Source organism: Manis pentadactyla, chromosome 6 (genome assembly GCF_030020395.1).
Source record: "Manis pentadactyla isolate mManPen7 chromosome 6, mManPen7.hap1, whole genome shotgun sequence".
Taxonomy (NCBI): domain Eukaryota; kingdom Metazoa; phylum Chordata; class Mammalia; order Pholidota; family Manidae; genus Manis; species Manis pentadactyla.
Window position 1 is genome coordinate 28,282,105 of NC_080024.1, and position 20,054 is coordinate 28,302,158.

The window sequence follows — 20,054 nt, forward strand, 5'->3', positions numbered from 1 at the left end:
AAAGCAATTCAACAAGGTTGTAGGATATAGGGTTAATATACAAAAGTCAACTAGAAGGCAAGCCATAGGCTGGGAGTAAATATTTGCCAAAGATGTATTTGGTAAAAGACTGTTCTCCAAAGTATACAAAGAACTCTTAAACACAAAAATAAGAAAACAAACAATCTAATTTTTAAAATGGGCCAAAAACCTTAGCAGACACCTCACCAAAGATACACAGATTGCAAACAAGCATATCAGAAGATGCTCCACATTTGTCATCAGTACAACACAAATTAAAACAAGATACCACTATACACCTATTAGAATGGCCAAAACCCTCACCCCATACACAAACGTGAACTCAAAATGGAACATAATTCTCACCATAAATCCTAACGCTATCAGAAAAAAAAGCAAAGGGGAAAATCCTTGTGACTTTGGAGTGGAGTTCTTAGGCCACAAAAACCATGAATCATCAAAAAAAAAAACCTGACAAATTGTACTTCGTCAAAACTGAAAACTCCTGCTCTTCAAAAGACAACACTTAGAAAATAAAAAGGCAAGCACAGACTAACAGAAAATACTTCCAAAACCACAAAGCTTATATCTAAAAATGAGTTGTATACAATTCATTTTATACAGAATACTTTAAGAACTCTTACAACAATTAAAAGACAAATAACTAATAAAACGATAAATAATAGATGAACAGCTACTTCATAAGATGTACGAATAGCCAGTAAATATAAGAAAATGTACTCAATATCACTGGTTTTCATGGAAATTTTAATTAAAACGACATTGAGATATTACCATATATCCATTAGAATTAAAATTTTTCACATATGGCCAGTGTGAATGCAAAATAATACAACCAAATGTGGAACACAGTTTAGTAGTTTCTTATAAAGTTAAACATTTAATACAACACCTAGAATTCTGCAAGCTTTTACCTAAGAGAAATAGCACATGTTCACCCAAAGACTTATTTACATATGTTAATAGCAGCTTTATTCATAACAGTCAAGAACAGGAAACAACCCATGTCCATCAATAGGTGAACTAATTTTTAAAAGTTTTGTGTATCTATGTAATGGAATACTACTCAACAATAAATGAAACAAACTACTGATACCTCAGCAACATGGATGAATCTCAAAAAGCATTATGCTGAATAAAAGAAATCAGCATGGTATATGATTATGTTTATATGAAAAACTAGAAAGGCAAATCTAATCTATAGTGACAGAAAGGAGATCAGTGCTTTTCTGGTTCCAGGAGTGATGGAGGATTGGCTGGCAAGGGCCACAAGTAATTCTTGAAGTGATGAAAATCTTTGTGAGTGGGGTAATAGTACAGAGGTACATGCTTTTGTCAAAACTCACTGCACAGTACACTTAAAATAGCTACATTTTATTTAACACAAAAAACAGGGTTTTTTTGAGGAAATGGAGTCACTGGGAAACAGCATGAAATGTGAATTTTCATGTTTCTTCTGTAAGAGTATCTGCTTTTGTTTACAGTAGTATGGAGACAGACGCTTTTAAAAAAATGTTGTTCTAATCATAGTGGTATCATTTGGTGAAAATAATAATTTGATCACAAAGTAAATAGACTGTGGTGGCCCATGAGTAGTGTGTGTATTGATGGGGGAGAGGCTCAGATCACACATTTCTTCCCTCATCCCGTTAGCATCTCTCTCCATCCCACTACCAACTGAGTCAAGGCACAGAAGATGAGGCGGTAGAAGCATGTGACTGTACAGGCACAGCCACATATGTGAGGCAGTATTACTGATAGGTCATGCCATGAGATGGCGCATCTTTGTCTTCATTTTTTCCTTCGATCGTGACACCCATTTCTGATATTTACACAAACTCAGTATCATCAAACTTTTGCTTATGTTTCACCATTTACATAATTTTCAATTTATATGCTTTATTTCATGCTTAATCGCCTTTTGGAGAGTTACATGTTGTTTATTTCTTTTGAACATCACCATTTTTCATTGTGATGTGCCTGTAAGTGATGTGCGCCTCATTTTTTCATGCCTGAGAGGAGGTGGCATTTAAATAAAAGAACTATTCATTAAAGACATTTATCTACATACACATGAAATTCATAGTTATATGTCTATATGCATACTGCTGTTTGATGACATTTTCTTAGAAATCTGAGGTAAATTAAATAATAGATGAGGAAAAGTGATGCAAATTTAATTAAACTTATATTCATTTTCCCAGTTGGACAATGGCTAGGAGTGGTGTGAAATACTTTTCTCAGCATTCCAAATGACATAAATGAAGAAATTTGGTATGTATAAGCCTTCAAACTTTTTCAGTATTTGGATCTGTCTCATGATTTCTCATTATTTTGCCATTAAATATTATTTTCATAATTATGAAATTATGCTTGTTGGATAGTCCAGTGTCAATCTTACTTCAATGCTTTGCATAAAATAACTATTGATAAGTATTTGCCACTGAAAATGATTTTGTTTGCCTTTATCATGGCTTTTTTAGTATTCTCTGTGATAATATATGAAACATCTTCCAGCAGACTGATAATTTAAGGCTACCTCTTCTGGGTCTTCTAATTTCGATGGCAGCTTTATGTGTGTGAACAAATTCTTCTAATTATTTTTTATAATCTATTTGCCAGTCTGACCTTCAGTTTCATAAGAAAATTTGTAGAAAAATCTCATAAACATATAATCTTCATTAACATCATTAGAATAGTCTTAGATTCTATACAGAATTCCTGGATTTGTTACAAATGAGGCAACCTTTAAAAGATATACATATAAAAAGTTATATTAATAAGCACACATGTGCCAAGACCACCAGAAATTATGACAAATTATATGCTGTATTTTATGATATTTGTGCTATTTGATACCACATAAAGGTTTGCATTAGAAAATGCTTACAACCTGGAAAGTGGGAAGCTCAACTGTAAGGAAAGAGTTTGAGGTCTGAGAAAGGCCCATGAGACATGTGATGGGGGGTGCGGAGCAGGAATGACAGCAGTAGGTCGAACTGGTGAGGAACATGAGGACGCAGACTTCAAGCTTAGAACACTGAGGTGCCATACAAAACCGGGGAGGTGCACGAGATTCTAGAGTTTGTGGGTGAAAAGAACACTCAAAGACTGAGATCCTCTGGAATAGGAATCCTGCGTTAGTCATCCTTTATTTGCTATATCTCTCTAGAGCCTGGCACATAAAAGGCCTAAGTATTAGTTATGAATAATATGGGGATCAAGTGGAAATCCATCTGGATTAAAACAGAGAGTAGGATTTGTCCATGGGAGAGGTACACCAAGCTCACCTTTCCAGTCATCTCTCTCTCTCTCTCTTGCTCACTACTTTCAAACAATACTATTTCCGTTATGATTTTAGAATACTCAGACTCTTCTCTTGCTGAAGAATTTTGCCCTGGCTGTGCCATCTGCCCCAAACATAATAGCAGGCTTTTTTGTCTCAACTCCGAGGACATAGCCTCCGGAAAAGGCCTTCCCTGACCTACTGTATCTTACGCAGCTCCCCCATTACCATCACATCACCTGTGATTCTCTTCACAGCAGTTAACTCAGTCTGAAATGATCTCAGCAATACAAGACTTTGTTTACTGTCTGGGCTATATTTTCCCAAAGAATAAAATCATCTCGAGAATAAGAAGTCTATTTTGTTCACTGCTTTAACCCCAGCTGCTTGAACACAACTTGGCACATACTAAATATTTGTTGAATGAAGAAAATAAACTTCTAAATAAAATGTGACTTTTTTGTGACAAAATACTTTGGGTTGAAAATGGCAGACAAACCTCAACTGGCAGAAAATAAGTAATTTATGGGTTTCATCACTTAAGAGTTTATATTTAAGGTAAAGAGATTCCTACCTCAGACTATGACACCAGGATGACAGCCTCATCAGGACGGGCTTCATTGTCATGCTGACGGATTCAAACTGGCATCTTAACAATCAGTCCAGCAGGGGCGAAAGCCGCTTTTCCCCAGGAGCCCAATCTATTTCTCCTCAACCCAACACCCAGCCAGAAGGAAGAAGTAGGCTGCTTGCTTTACTGAAGCCTAGCAGATCCCAGCTGGGAGTTACAAGTGGAGTCAGTCCCGCCCAAATCAAATCTCGCCTGAGAATGGGGGTCCGGTGTATTCCCAAAGGAATTTTTGGAGCATTATTACCAGAAGGAAAGAAAACATACACTGGGCAGCAACACCAATAGTCCTCTACAGGTCTTTCTTCTAATCCTTGAATTGCCATCATACTTAACTTGATTTAAACCTATGCTTTTGTTTGAATGTTATTTAGCCTTACAGAGTTCTGTTATTTCTGATTGGAATAAGGAAAACAGAAATGAGTGTAGAGGCTTTTACTTAATACTTCTTTAATTGTTCATGAATATCTCTACAGCTCCTAAGAGCCAATTGCTCCTCTGCCCCAAAATGCCTCCAAAGGGAGGGGGATCACCACCCCCGTCAAGGCTCATTCCTTCTTTAGCAGTCTTATATTATTACACTGTGACTCTTTTTGAGCTGAAACCTGATAGATAATTCTCAGGAAAGTCTCAGTGGTATAGCCAGCTGAGCTCTGGAGGAATGGCTGTTCAGCCATCGTGGAGGTAGACTACTGCCGTCATGGGGGTATAGCCGTAACAGAGTCATTTCTTTGCTGTAGAGGTGATTTCCTGTCTTTCCTTCTGCTCCCAACTTCAAGTTACCTTGATTTAAAGAACTCTCGAATTAAGCATGCCCGACACAGGAATCACCAGCCTCGCTCATCAGTACTTCTGCCTGCCTTCTCCCTTCTGTTCACATTTCCACCGGCCCTTGTCATAGTTTAGGTTCATGCTGTATCTCCCCTATGTCATTTCAAATACCTCCTAACTGCTTTCTTTGCACCTTTTTAAACTTTTCTAGTTGGTTCTCCCCCAATTTAAGAGTTATTTTAAAACTACACACCTACTCCTCTCCTGCTTGCTTCTGTTAGGGATTCCTGACTCCCTTTGGATTACAGCAGGAGATAAAAGCCCTTCCCGGGGTTTTTCCTGCCTTCCTCTCCAGCCACATCTCTTAACAACTCCTCCTTCCCAGCTCACACTTCATGGTGAAACCCTGGGAGTTCCCCACCAAGACCCTCATTCTCCCACACTTTGGTATCTTTCCAGCTACAGTTCAACTGCCTGGAACACCTTCCCTTCTCTGCGGGCTCACTTCTCCTTTTCTTTAGAGATTCTGCTTACGTCCGCTGGGAAGCCTTCTTTTTACTCCGTGTCCCAACTAAGTGCCTCCCCTTTGTGCTCCCATAACTATCTTCTCTCGTAACAGTCTTTATATCCAACTGTAAGTTTCTTGAGAATAGGGATAGAGTGCATTGAATCTGTATCTTAAACTTACAGTTTTTAATCAGGGTTCAATAGATATAGGTTCAACAAAGGAACGGAAATATCACTATGGCTCAGTGGGAAACTTCCAAGATTGTAAGGGCACAGCGTAAAACTCTACAAAGAAGAAACTCTACACATTATTCAACTCCAAATGTAATCAATGAATGTATATATGTGAATGAAAATTATGATAAAAGGAAAACAATGGAATTATTCTTACAATTTCATTACAAAAATGTAATCTACATTACATTACAGAAACTGGTACCTTTACAGAAGGGAAACTGTCAAATAGGAAACATGCAAAAGAGTACACGTGTACGCTTGATGACATTACCTCAGGATTCGAGCTCCAGAGCTGACCTTTTTCCAACTCTCTTCGGTGTATCATAAATTCAACTAGAATAAAAAAAGCATTCAAAAGATGGGAGGAGGCCTTACCAGAGAGGTGACAAAACAGTAACAAAATAACAACTGTTAAAGCTAAGGCCTCTAGACGACACTTTCAGCATTTTCTTTTTTGTTGTCCCAAGGGTCTCAGAATCCTGAATTTAAATTATAACTAGAAATTTGTATTGTAATTACTAAATGTGAAAGAAGTAGAAGGTTTGCTATGGGAATAGGTAAAAATGAATATTTAACATTTTCAGATAAACGCATTTAGTAATTACTAATTATTCTCAAAATGGGATTAATAGATATAACTACAAGCCAAAGGATCCTGGTGTGTGATATTTGTTTTATGTCAATTCAATCATATAAAATATTTGACATGGAAAAACTCAAGTGGAGTTAGATTATAATATCCATACTGATGTCCTAAATTTTTCCTAATTTGTTAAAATGAGACTTTGAGACTTTATTTAGGAAAACTTTTATATTTAGTACTTTTATATTATCACATAGTTGCAAAAAATACTATACATTGTATTTTTATTATGTATATTTTATATTTATGTATACTTTGTTTATATTTATGTATATGAAATGCTACCTATATACATATATATGATATAAATATATATACATAATAATGTAGTTACAAGAAAACTTGCAAAGATAGTAGAAAAGACCCATACACCCCTCACCTAACAACGGATTTCCCCTTTGTTAGTGTTCTATGTTACAACTACACATTTGTCAAGCCTCAGAAACTAACACTGGCACATTTAGTATTACCTAAACTATAAACTTTACTTACCAGTTTTTATACTAATCTCCTCTTTCTGTTCCATAATCCCATTCAGGGTGACACACTGACACACTGCATTTAGTTGTCATGCGTCTCCAGTCTGCTCTGATGGTAACAGTTTCTCAAGCTATCCTTTTTTCATGACCTTGACAGTCTTAAGGTGCACTGGCCAAATGTAAAATGTCCCCAGTGTAGGTGTCTCTGTTGTTTTTCTCATGATTAAACTGAGAAAAAATGAGATTCTTCAGCAAAATAGCACTTGCTTAAGTAGTCCTATTTCATGAGTCACTTCCTTTGTGTGCAAAAAAAAGCCTATGAAAACCTTCTTGGTTTATTCTGCCCATTATCAGACCCCAAAGCAAGAGCCGGCAAGATTAAATCATTCATTGCTACTTTTGATGAATAAGCAGATTTTAAAGGGTTCTTATGAGTTACTGAGGCATTCTTTCCAAGTTACAGTAACTTTTAAAATGTTAGCTGCTCTGTTAGCCACTGGAATGGAATTGGGAAGGAGTGCCTCCAGGTGACCCTCAAATTAGGCTGAATTGGGAATACCTGCCTTTTGCCTGATCAGGTTGGCATTTTTCTGAGGCATAGATCTCTGTTGACGTGTTCCAGGAAGGTCAAGGGGGACAGACTTTGAAAATGTCTTTGGTTAGTAAGGATCTGCTGTACGTCCTAAAAATGTGAAAAAAATGTTACAGAAACTCACAGCTTCATATGCTAAATTTGTTTTCCTATTTAGCCATTTAAATCATTAATCAAATGAGCCACATAAGCTTCCAAAGTGAAATGTGGTTTTGGAAGAGATTGGGGTCTAAGTAGGAGTTGAACTTAAATGCTAATAGCATTAAACTAAGAGTCAGTAAGGAAAAGGATGTTTACCATTTTGCCTGGCTTCTGTTCCATTTATAGATAATTCCATTGCTCTGAGTGGAGTGGTTTTTATAATAGTGAATAAGTGGAAACCTACATAAAAGCTATCTTTAAATGTCATAAAGATGAGTAATCTAAAGATGAAGTTGTTCAAAGTCATTTTCGTAACAATGCACAGGAAAACTTTGAATCATGAGGCAGCTTAAGAACAGGATTTAGATCTTTGTATCTTGTAGGTGGATATTTAGGGTGAAAGAAGAGCTTAGATTCAAAAGCTATTTTTTATTCAAATTGTCATGAATACCAGGAGATAAAAATACTTTTACAGAACTAAAGTCATGTTACTATTATTTTTCACATTCCCATATTATTTACCAGTAATTCTACTATCCAAATAGTTAAACAAATTCTTATTTATTCCCTCACTGACTTGGCATACTATTAGGTTCTTGGTAAAGAAAGTAAAAAGGGCCATAGAGTGAGAGAACAAACAAGGCCCTTGGAGTCCAGCTACACTGGGTTCAAATCCTGACCAGCCACTTTGATCTGGAGCTGATCATCTAACTTCGGATTATCTCTACCTTTTTGAAAAGGTTGTAACTTCAAAGCATGTTAAGATTATATGATAAAATTTACAGAAAAGACTGAGCCCAGTTCCCAAACCAACACTAATTGTTTAATTATTCCTAAACAGCCCACAGGCAGCCACCTTCCAACCTAGAACATCTTGGAAGAGCAGAGAAGAGCCTTCCTGAGCAAGAGTCCCTGTGTGTCCCAGGGAGAGGGCCCCGGAGTGGAGTCTGTAGGCTGAGCAGGCCTCAAGAGAGAGAGAAAGACTGAACTCCAACTCATGTAACAAGGTACTTAAGAACTCTTTAGAAAAGATGAGAATGTCCTCCACAAATACTTGCATTCCTAAAATGAAACAATTACTGGTGAGAGGTTGAGTTACAGTTAAATGGCAAACTAGACAACACTCCTCCCTGTAAGTGAAGCACATAAAAACCATAAAACTGGAAAAACTGATCTCCGTGAAGCAGCCAAAGAGCAATTATACAGATAAATTCTAATCAACCATCACAACCCTTCCACCCTGGCAATCTATGTAAATCTCTGCAATAGGGTCTATGGGGGCCACAGCAAATCATGGTGGCTTAGAACAACACGAACTCACTGCTTCACAGTTCCAGTGGTGGCAAGTCCAGATGGGCTAAAATCAAGGTATCAGCAGGGCTGTATTGCTTCTGGAGGCTCTAGGGGAGAATTTGTTTCTGTGCCTTTTCCAGCTTCTGGAAGCTGCTCACGTTCCTTTGCCCATGGCCTCCTTCATCCTTCTTTAAGAAGCAATCCTTACCTCGCATCACTCTGACTCCTTCTTCTACCCCCCTCTTCCTTCTTAGGGACCTGTGTGACTTCTTTGGGCCCAGATAACCCAGGATAATCTCCCTATTTGAAAGTCAATTTATTAGCAATCCTTAATTCTATCTACAATTTTAATTCCTCTTTTCCAAGTAACTTAACATAGTCACAAATTCTGACGATTAGTATACAGATATTTGGGGGTGGAGGGCAGGATTCTGTCTACCATGATCTCCAAGGGAGAGCACTCCTGAATTATATAATATTAACTTCTGGGTATAAATAATATACTACAACTTACACATACCTTATTCATTTTCTTCCAATGACTCAAAAAACATTGGAGGTTTTTTGATAGCTTTAACAAAGGCATTTCCATCTTATTTAACAGAAAGAGACAATGCTATGACATAGGAGTTATCTAACCAAAATCATTCCTGTCAACACTAGGCAGTAAAAATTGGTTATCACTGATGTCAGGCTTTCTTTGACTACATGAAATACAGGGATCTCAAAATTTAATCATGTCAACAGCCATATAAGGCTGTCTTCACACATCCCTATAACCTATCATACCATTTAATCATCTTGCATCTAGAATTTGCTCTACTTCCAAAGGGAAAAATATCCACTGTGTTAGTAATAAGTAAATTAGCATGATGACTTAGAAAGTGAAGCTATGGATAGTGTGGTTGGGATCTGAAATCACAGCAATTATGGGATGCATTTTTCTCTTAATAGCTCATTTAAACAGAATAATTGTTATTATTTCAAGCTTAAATTAAATGCCAATACACATAAAAATACTTGATTGCTTAACTTCATGAGAAAAATTAAAACTGTATCAGATATCACTCCCCAAGAACATTTTTAAAAACTATTTTAAAAATTCTATTACGTGACTTGTCTATACCAGGAGATGTAGATTAAATGTTTCTGGAATGCAGACAGATAGCAGAAATAATTGAATGGGCACCAGGACTACAGGAGCCCTTGTTCCATCTGAAGAGACCCACTACTACTCAGCTCTAGCAGCTAATTGTTAGTTCATAAGATACTCATGTTTTCATAATTCAGAAAGTAAATATTTATGTGGAATCACTCAACTTTTCAATATTTGCAACTAAACAATACACAGCAACCCCTGACAGAACAATAAACACAGCTATGGACCAAATTTAGCTCATCACCAATCAGCCAGCAATTTACACCTTCAGATCTAGATCAGCCAATCCCTGATAACTGTATAATATCTTACTTTATAAAATCAATAGGCTACTAAAACTTATTGTTTGACTGGATGCAAACATTAGCAAAGCTTAGAATAAAAATGTGTGTACGCAAATGAGATAAAGAGCCCAGCATCTAAGGGGTTCTTTATTTCTTGAGGGAATAGATTATGCTTTAATTTTTGTTCTGGCCCCAGCACACAGCATAGTATCTGTCATATAATAGGCTCTTAGTAAGTATTTGTTCAGTTAAACTAACGAATGACTAAACTTTAAGGAAAACCTTGGTTAACTCTATTCATACTTGTTAATGTAAAGAAACAGAGATCTAGCCTTAGAATTTGGGATTGACTTAGAGAGTAAGAACCCTTTATATTTTCTATATTATCAAAATATATACATTCTACCAATTATTATTATTGCAATAACCAAGGAGGCCTTTTATAATATAATGGAGCAAAGTGAGATTTAACTTAAGACAATAATATAACAATAACCTAAACCAAGTATCTGCATGGTATCTTTATGTTACAAAGTGCTTTCAATATGTTTTCTCTTATCAGAACATTTCCCTAAGGTGGGCAGATATTATATTCATTTTAAAGATGGAGAACTTGAACTACAGAGGAAGTTAAGTGATTTTATAAAGTCTTGCAGAAAATTAGCAATGGAACTGAACTTAATCTCTGACTTAGGTCATGGTGGTTCTCTCCTAACACGGAGGAAGCCTGGGGATGTGGACAATATAACATTGAATCAGATTAATTAAATATACACAATGGTACTTTCATAACCAGGATAAGAAGGAAGTGGCCTCTGTATAATACAGAGGAGAAAATGAAATAATGAGCATGGAAGGAAAGTATGTTATTTTTCAAGAGGGTGTGTGGATATCAGAGTGCCTTATTCATCATAATACTATTTGCACATTGGTTAAATCATTCAGCAGAATGAAACAGATCAGCTTGACATGTGTTGTTTCACCTGAAAACACATTGATCTGTGATGTTTTATTTCATTTCATTTATTTGTCCCCCCACCAGACTTGAAACTTCATGAAGGCCAGAGGCTAAAACATACTACAATAAGAATTCCTAAAGCACTCTCAACCCGATTTGCTACTCTCTATTCAATCAAGGAATTCACTGAATTTCTCAACTGGTTATAGGATGACATATATAGGTGACAGTATGTATAATGATTAAGAACAAGCATTTGAAGTCAGTAGATCTACTTTTGACAACACACTCTGTCCATGAGTAGCTATGCAACTTCAGGCAAGTTACTTCATTGTTACCTGTAGAAAGGGTGACAGTGACGAGACTTACTCCATAAATTTATAGTGAGGATTAAATAAGTTAGTGCTTATAAAAACCTAGCAGGATGCTGGGTACCTGACATGCACTGAATAATGCTTCACTGCTGCAACATACTGAAATTTCAAGTTCAGTAAAGTACTGGAGCTACATACTGATCTCTGCCGATTTACAGAAAGAAAATTGAGTTGGCTCTTAAAAACAAACTTAGATGTTGAGAGAAAATTTTTTTTAATGACCCAAAATGCATTTTTAAAATAAACTTTTAATTTATCCCCAAGGCCATTTGGAAAGTAGTAATAGAAGAAGAAAAAGGCATAGATACAGTGGGTTTTACTATTGATAAAAATGATTACAAACAAAATCAGTTTGCAGGCACAAGTGCATGACTGAGAAAATCTTGTGACATGGCAAGCTTTACAAAGGAGTAAAGACCTGAGATTTGGCTGGTCACAGAAGGGACATTTGAAAGGATGAATATGTACAATATTCTTTCTTGAGTAACTTTCCTTGTGTCTAGAAAGAAACAAGTTTGCCACAAATTTATTATTTCATCAAAAGTCCAGCCAACGTATTTTCCAGTGTGCGCTAGTTCTTAGATTAATCTTTCAACATGTATTTTCAACCCATAAGTGCTCCTATGCACAGGCAAAACATATGCAACAATAGAAGTACCATACATTAAAAAAAGAAAGAGAAAAGGAGAACACCAATCTCTGAAAAGGGAAATGACACATGCTAAATGGTCTCCAGCATACTTAGAGTAATATCTATGGGGGAAAACCAGAACCAAGCAATTGAAAGTTTTTCCACCCAAAAGCACAGAAAAATGAACAATCACAAAGTATCACAGATCAATTTAGAAGAGCATTTGATGCCAAAATAAGGTAATAAACTATTCCATTGACATGTCTCTTTTTTCATAAAACCAGTTTATGGAGTCTGAAAACTTCTGGGAAGTCACACTTGAACCCTGAATTTTCAGCTCAGGGGCTCAAGCCCAGGAACACCAGCTAAGCTTCTCTCACACAACCCGAAGGACCAGCTCTTTAGAGCTAAAGATGTTCATTCAGAGAACATCCTCGGTTTCTCTTTTGCTTCCTTCAGGGTCTGGGTTAAATTCCAACGGTCTGGAAGACTCCTCCAAGGGAATCTCATCTCCCTGGCTCCCGTTACCTTCCTTGGTCTCCTCATGGATCAAGTGTGGCAGGCAGTCCTGCTCCGAGTTATTCCAGACATAACCGGGTAAAGTCACATGGCTGTCAGGCTGCCGACTGGCCATCTTGGTCGCTTTGCTGGAGATGAGCACCAGGCGAGTGCTGGCTGCCACCTGCGACTGGCTGCTGGTGCTGTGGGTCAGGGTGGTGAGCACCGAGCCGTACCTGTGGCCGCTGCACGGAGGCGTCCTTTTCCAGTTGACAGAGAGGTTCCACCGGCTCCACAGCTTCTTCACTTCTGACTGAACCTAAATCGCAAGAACCACATTATGCACCAGAAACCACGAAGGAGACCCTGAAGCCTTGTTTGATGGATGCCTGCCTTTCAGTGATAGTAATAATTGAGCTTCTGTGTACTAGGGATTTGACATACATATTCTCTGTCAACCTCAAAAAACCTTCCAGAGGGGTATTGTCCCTGGAGATGAACAACACGTTTAGAGAGAAATATAAGTATTTTGAAAGAAGTTGTAATGCTGCCAGTAGAAACATCTAACCTGTGGGAGAGGAAAAAGAGGACTCGGGTGGAGGAGAGAGAGAGAGGGAGTGCCAGCTGTGGCTGAGGAATGGTATGGACGTTTCTGGGCTAGAAATGTAACTGCATAGGCAGGCATACTGATGGAGGAAGAATGGGGAAGGCGAAAGTCAGGCCCTGCAAGTGCATTCTCAGGAGGTTGGCGGTCTCATTTCCATCCCTGTGGCTGAAGATCCAGTTCTACCGCTATCGCCTCTTTCCCGGTAGGAGCCTATCTGGAAGTGCCACGGGAAGCCGTGCAAACCCAGGAACCTGATGTCACTGAAAAGAGCAGTACAGTGCTTCTCTCCAGCTAACTCCTAAAAGAACTGAAATTGTCCCATCATCGTCTTGTAGTTAAAAAAAAATACGAACATTTCTAATGTATTTGACCCAGGGAAACTTATTTTTGAGTTCCTTACAGAACTTGAAATTGAATATAAGTTGAAGCATTCACTGGAATATGTGTCATATTGATACTCCTCTTCCAAGTATTGACTTGCATTCCAACAAGTTTTTTGACATCAAAGTCTGCAACTAATTGACATTTAGAAGTGCTGGGAGGGGAAGACCTTATCATATTTACATTAATTCTTGCTTTCTATAAATAATTTTTGGTTAAAATATCTCCCTTCTCATAAGTAATGAGTCTATAACATCTTACTATGCTGATGGACAGTGACTGTAATCAGGTATGTGGGGGGGACTTGATAATATGGGTGGATGTAGTAAACACAATGTTGCTCATGTGAAACCTTCATAGGATTGTATATCAATAATACCTTAACAAATATATATATACATATCTGTGCATAATATATATATATTGCCCATTCTGCCCTGTAACTGCTGGGGATCCTAAAGAGATTCAGCTCACATTGTGATGGCCTTTAACAAGCTTACGCAGAGCTAGGCCTGTGGGATGTCTGGGGCTCCTTCAAACCTACCTCTCCATTGCAGTAGCAGTAGATGATGGACACAAAGAAACCCTGGAGAAGGAAAAAGAATGTGAACATGCTGACAGTTCATGAGGATCACAGTACCAAAGTGTCTTGTGTCAAAATGTAGAAATAGAAAAACTGGGTATTTTTTTATGATTCCCTCAGAAAATTATATAAACTATTTTCTCCGATTTCTAAATTCTCAAGTTTTCATTAAATTTGTCTGAGATCTTTCTTTGGCTGTCAGCTGAACCAAAAAAGTAACTCAATAAAATAAAATTCTCCACGATAATACAAAAACTGATTTCTATTATATTAGTTTCCTTTTATGTTGCCACTCAAAGATCAAGGAATAGCCCCTGGTTGTTAAGAGACGTTTATACACTGTCAATGCTGTAAACTACAGACATGTGGTATTATGTGCTAAAAAGCGAAAGAAACTTTTCTCTTTCATTCAAAAATATTTATTGAGCTTATACAGTACAAATGGCTCAGAGTGCCAAGGCTAAACAATTTAATCAAGACAGACAAGATCCCTGTTCTCTTAGCATGTACGTTCTAGAAGGAAACACAGATGTATAAAATACAAACAAACAGCCACAGGAGAAAAAGGGCTATGCAGACAGATGATAAGGGCAATGCAGGCAGAACAAGTTGTTTTGAAAGAGAAGAACAGAGAAGATATATCACATGGAGAACTCAATGAAGACTTCTCGGAGGAGGTGATGTTTAAGCTGGTTTGAGTGACAAGAAGAAGCCAGGCCTCGTGAATATTAGGGAGAAGGGTGTTCCAGGCAAAGGAAACACAAAAAAATGAACTCCTGAGGCAGGAATGAGCTTGAGGAACAGGAAGTGTAGAAGCACTGGTGTGACCCAAACCGTGGGTGACAGGAAGCATGATGTGACACGAAGTCACAGGCAGGCAGGATCCCTGTCACGTAGGGCTGTGCACACCAGGGAATCGACTTTGGATTGTATTCTGAGTGCAATGGGAAGCTCAGGATTCTTTTAATAGATAAGTGACATGATCAAATTTATTTTTAAGATTCTTCAGACTATTGTATGGAGATTAGATTTAAGGCATCAGGAGGTGGTAGCAAATGAGCACACAGAAAGGAGGTAGGAGGCGTCTACGCAATCCAGGTAAGGGATGACAGTAACTCAAATGAAATGAAATGGTAGACGCTACTCTTGCTCTTTTTTGTCCTCTCTCCCTTTTCCTTCCCCTCGGTCCCTGCCTTCTCCCTCTTTGGCTTTCATTTCTTCTCCATACTCATGCGCAGAGGCCCCTGCTCTGCGGGTGTTACATATTTTACACCAGGATGCTTGCTTGTCTCACTACCCAGGCTCCTTTGTGAGGTACAGCTCCTGCTGCGGCCGCTAACCCAGCCTCTGCGGGACGGAAAAGCCCAGACGCCAGAGCCGCACCTTTTCATGGCCCCTGGGAGACAAGTTCATGAACGCCAGAGGCGCAGAGCAAGAGGTTCAAAGGGGAACACAAAAGCGAAACACAGAACCAGGTTGCCAGATGGCACTCTCTACCTGAAAGGAGTTGAAGAACAGCTCACAGTGCATCCGGACCTCCCAGCCGAGCCCCCGGAAGGAGTGGGGCAGGCACACGAACACGATGTAATGCACTCCAAAGACCAGCACCAGGACCAGGGTTGATTTGGCCAGTTTCCTTGAAGGAGAATGCCAGCCTTTTTAGTAGAGGACTTCGACTGCCTTTCTGGAAAAAAATAAGCTTGACAGAGCTAACCGGGGCTGATTTTTCCCCATCTCTTTGGATCTCACAAGTTCTGTCCCCTTCCTACTTGCTACCACGTTTATGCTGAACTGAGTCATTTCTTCTCACTTCCCATGATTATTATCCTCTAAGTCTTTCCAATCTCTTTCCATTCTTGCTTAAAGGACACCATCTCTATAAAGCTGTGAAATGCCTTTTTTTCTGTCCTAAGTTTTAATTTCTCTGGTCAAGTCTTAAAAGAGTAGTAACTGCTAACTCCATCCACGTTAACTGTCTACTTTCAGAGGCAGCATTTCGGCTTGTTTTGCTCATTTTAAAATCAACTACTCCCTGATTTCCTCTTACACTTGGATCTCCATTTATCATTTCATATATTCTTATGAGCAACTTGTGGTCAATACCTCTTTCTTTCTCTAAATATGCTCTGTCATATATTCTATCTCAAACTATCTATACTTCTAGGTTTTGTGCCTTTTATTTCTGGCAAACTAAGCAATTTGACTTTATTTCCCTTAAGAGCTTCTTCATATACATTTTCTTGTGTATTTGGAGAAATCCCAGGTTTTCCAATGTGATGGGTTGAGTCTAAAATGGCCCCCAAGGATCTCCACCTCCTAGTGTTTGTATCCTTGTTAATCCTCTCCCCTTGAGTGCAGGCAAGCCCTGGGATTTGCTTCTAACTGATAGATTACAGCCAAGATGAGGAGATGTCACTTCTGTGATTATGTCTCATACGACTGTAACTTCTATCTTACTAGCAGACTGTCTCTCTTGTATGGTTTGATGAAGCAAGTTATCATTTGTGAACTGCTGTACTGAGAGGCCATGTGGCAAAAAGAGGGGGCATCAGGCTAATAGCCAGCAAGAAATTGAATCCTGTCAACAACCACATGCACTTAGAAATGGATTCTTCTCCAGCCCAGCCTTAAGATAAGACTGCAGCCCTGACTGACACCTCACTTGCAGCCTTGTAGAAGGCCCTGAAGCAGAGGACCCAGCTAGCCATGCCCAGATTCCTGACTGACAGAAACTATCAAATAGCAGATGTGTTATTTCAGACCACTGAGCTTGTGGTAATCATTTGCACAGTAGATACCTAGTACACCCAAACACATCATTTCCTGGTGGGGCTTTTGTTTTGCAACTTTTTATCCAAGAAACTGCCAGTTCTGGGTGCTTCTTTCTTATTTCTCAAATATTTCTTTCTCTAAGAATTATTTATGTCCCAGTAACCTCAAATGACTGCAATCTTCTTCCTTTCTCACTATTCTTCCCTCCAGCTACATTACTTACTTACTTGTTTATTTTTCTTCTTGGAAATAAACCCTGTGAGTGAGTAGAGATCACTCTAATCTAAGATTGGAGAGAACTGCATTCAGTTTCTAGATTTCCCATTAACTACCTGAGCAACTACAACCCAGTCTTCTTACCTGAAAAATGAAGCAATGGGGCCCACAAGTTCATCAGAGCACTAATGTTTTAGTGCTTTACTAGGTATCATCTTCCAGACACATCCACTTTCCTATCATAACCACCTTTTCAGTTCTTGCAGGAGCTGCAGAGTCCCACAGAATCATGCTGAAATCCCTGTTGTAGACATCTGGAGTTGCATTGGCTCCATCTCATTCTCCTCTGCCTCACTTACCTCTTACAAGTGTCTGGACCCTCTTTTCCTCTAGGTTCAGGGCCATCTGCTCTGCCTCACATCCAGTTTCCTTGATGACCTATGGGCTTTCTCCTATGCTGCCCTTAGTCCTCATGCCTGAGACCCACTTAATTTGAAAATTCTACCTTACATCCATTTAGTTCAAGGCAGCATCCCTGATAAGTCAATGGGATTCTCTGACCTAACTAATCCTTTCAACTTTCAGAGGCTCCTTGGGATGTGCCTGTCCTCCTCCTGAATCCTGACCAGCCAGTACCTTCTTCACATCACGGTTTATACAGGCAGGACATTTGGACTACCTTCATGTCTGTGTCATTCAGTCTGACCAGATAAAGTGGAACAGCATTAACTGCACTTGCAGAACCTTGGAAGTCTTGCCAACAAACATCACTTGAAAAGAAAATTGCATTTCCTCCTGTACAGCGAATGGATAAATCCCCCTGGAGACTAGTCTCAAAATGAAGCTAACTTTGATTATTCCTACTGTGTGTGTCTAGGAGGCAAAGCCTAAGTTAAAATAAAAACTAACGTAGAGCAACATATTGTGAAGTGATCACAAATGTAAAAGTCTGGTTACAGTTTGATGCAGTGCAGAGTAAAGAAAAGTTGCCAAAGACTAAAATCTAGAGGGTACCCTACTCACTCAACTAGCTGGGTTTTCTCTTTCTTTGTCTATGCCTAGGCTCTTTTACAATTCTATAAAGATAAAAGTTAATTTGTAGAAAACAGATAGTAATTGAATTCATTTCCTGTTGCTATGTTACAAATTACTACAAATGCAGTGGCTTGAATCAGGAACTATCTCCCAGTTTCTATATGCCACAAGTCCAGGCACAGTATAGACAGGCCCTCTGCTCAGAGTATCACAAGGCTGAAATCAAGGTGTCAGCCAGGACTGCACTCTCATCTCCACCTCAGGGTTCTCCTCCAAGTTCGTTCAGATTGCTACCAGATCTCACTTCCTTGCAGTTGTAGAACCGGTAGCTGGCTGTTGGCCAGGGGTCACTTAATTCCTAAAGGCTGCCCTCAAGCTATCCTCAGATCCTAGCCAAAGCCCCTCACAACATGTCAGATTATTTCTTTAAAGCTAGCAGAGGAACCTCTCTCCAGGCAGGGGTAATCTTGGGGGCCATCTCAGAAATCTACCTAATACAGCAGTGCAAGAAATTCCTATCCATAGAAATGCAAACTGTGTCCAATGGAATGTTACTAATTATAGCCCCAAAAATATTGACAAATTTTGCTAATTTGCATCCATTCATAAATTGGTTTCAGCATTCATTATTCTCTTTCAAGGTTGTGTAATGCCTTACCAGTTCCTTCATTAATGAGTTAAATAAAATCTTTAAAGTGTTTTCATTTATATAAGAATGATGATTACATCCTCTTTTAAACCTATCCTTCGGTGACAGGAAATGAGTTGTAGTGTCATATGCAAGGCCAATGTACACATGGGTGATCTGTTTATTCACTTATAAAGATGCACTTTTTAAATCACATTCAATCTCTCAGCAATCCTGGGCACTAATTTGTCTCAGCGCCCATCTGGTCACTCACGCACACTGTGTATCTTTGCAGCCTGGCTCTCTGAAAAGGCATAGCTGTCTAATGAGATGACTCAGGGATGCAACAACCATAAGTGGCCTTCTGGCCTGCTGGAAACATGGTGGCGGCTCTGTATCTAAGGGCAAAGCCATGAGAGGAATACAATGGAGTCAAATGGTTCATTGGACTTGCTGTCTTATTTAGAAAATAGATAGCCAATTCTTGTAGTAATAACTCTCTCAGGTGAAAAGTTCTGGAAAATCTCTTCTTTTAAGAATCAACTTAATTTTAAAAAATACTATTTCTCTTAAGTCTTTTTCAGTACTTCTTGGCCTTGAATTAATCTTTCCTTATTTTCCATACACATAACATTTTGTAAGTGCATCTCCACTTGTATTTTTCTCACTTTGTTTAATTAAATCTCTCTCTCCTTCCCTCCTCCCCCTCTTTCTCTCAATTGTGGGTTTTTTGCAGACAGAAACCATGTCTTCTTTAATTTTGCACCTCTTGTGTGGCACAAGGAGGGCAGTCAGCGAATGAAGCTGTTGGTTATCAAGCGCCTGTTCACATCCTCCTGTTACATCCTGTACCCACTGCCTCCTTTTATTCTGACTACAACATGTGAGAGAGCTGTTATTATCCCATGTCCAGGTGAGGATAGAGGCTCAGAAAGGGAAAATATTCAACCAAAGTTTACACAGTAGTGGATTCAGCCTTAAAAATCTGTTTTCTTTATGATCATACTGCATAATAAATATTGGTTAGATTTATTCCCCAAATAATAAATATTAAATATTATTTTTGTCTAATATTGAATAGAAAGTCAAATTGGCCAAAACATTTAAGTGTTCCATTCCATTGAATCTTGCATTTTTCACATCTCTCATGTCCTTCCAGTACTGGCAATCTTTTCTTAGTTTGCAAAGGAATTGAGTTGTTAATTTAAAAGAGAAAAAATATATTAGTCATATCTGATAAATTATTTAATTTTCTTCATATCAATTTGGCTTTATAATAACTGTAACCTACAGTTTTGCAGGATGTCACCTTTGGGGGAATCTGGGTAAA

At 38.5% G+C, this 20,054-nt stretch overlaps 1 protein-coding gene across 1 annotated transcript in view; it reads right to left on the reverse strand.

Annotated features, from left to right (window-relative positions):
• Window positions 1-11,963: 11,963 nt before the first annotated feature.
• Window positions 11,964-20,054, reverse strand: part of LOC118925491 (parathyroid hormone 2 receptor) — a 91,598-nt gene continuing 83,507 nt past the window's right edge. The window contains exons 11-13 of the mRNA XM_057503626.1: window positions 15,571-15,709; window positions 14,035-14,076; window positions 11,964-12,821 (exon numbers count right to left, since the gene is read on the reverse strand). Coding sequence (XP_057359609.1) covers window positions 12,426-12,821; window positions 14,035-14,076; window positions 15,571-15,709 — 577 coding nt within the window. The 3' untranslated portion in view covers window positions 11,964-12,425. The remainder of the gene's footprint in view (window positions 12,822-14,034; window positions 14,077-15,570; window positions 15,710-20,054) is intronic.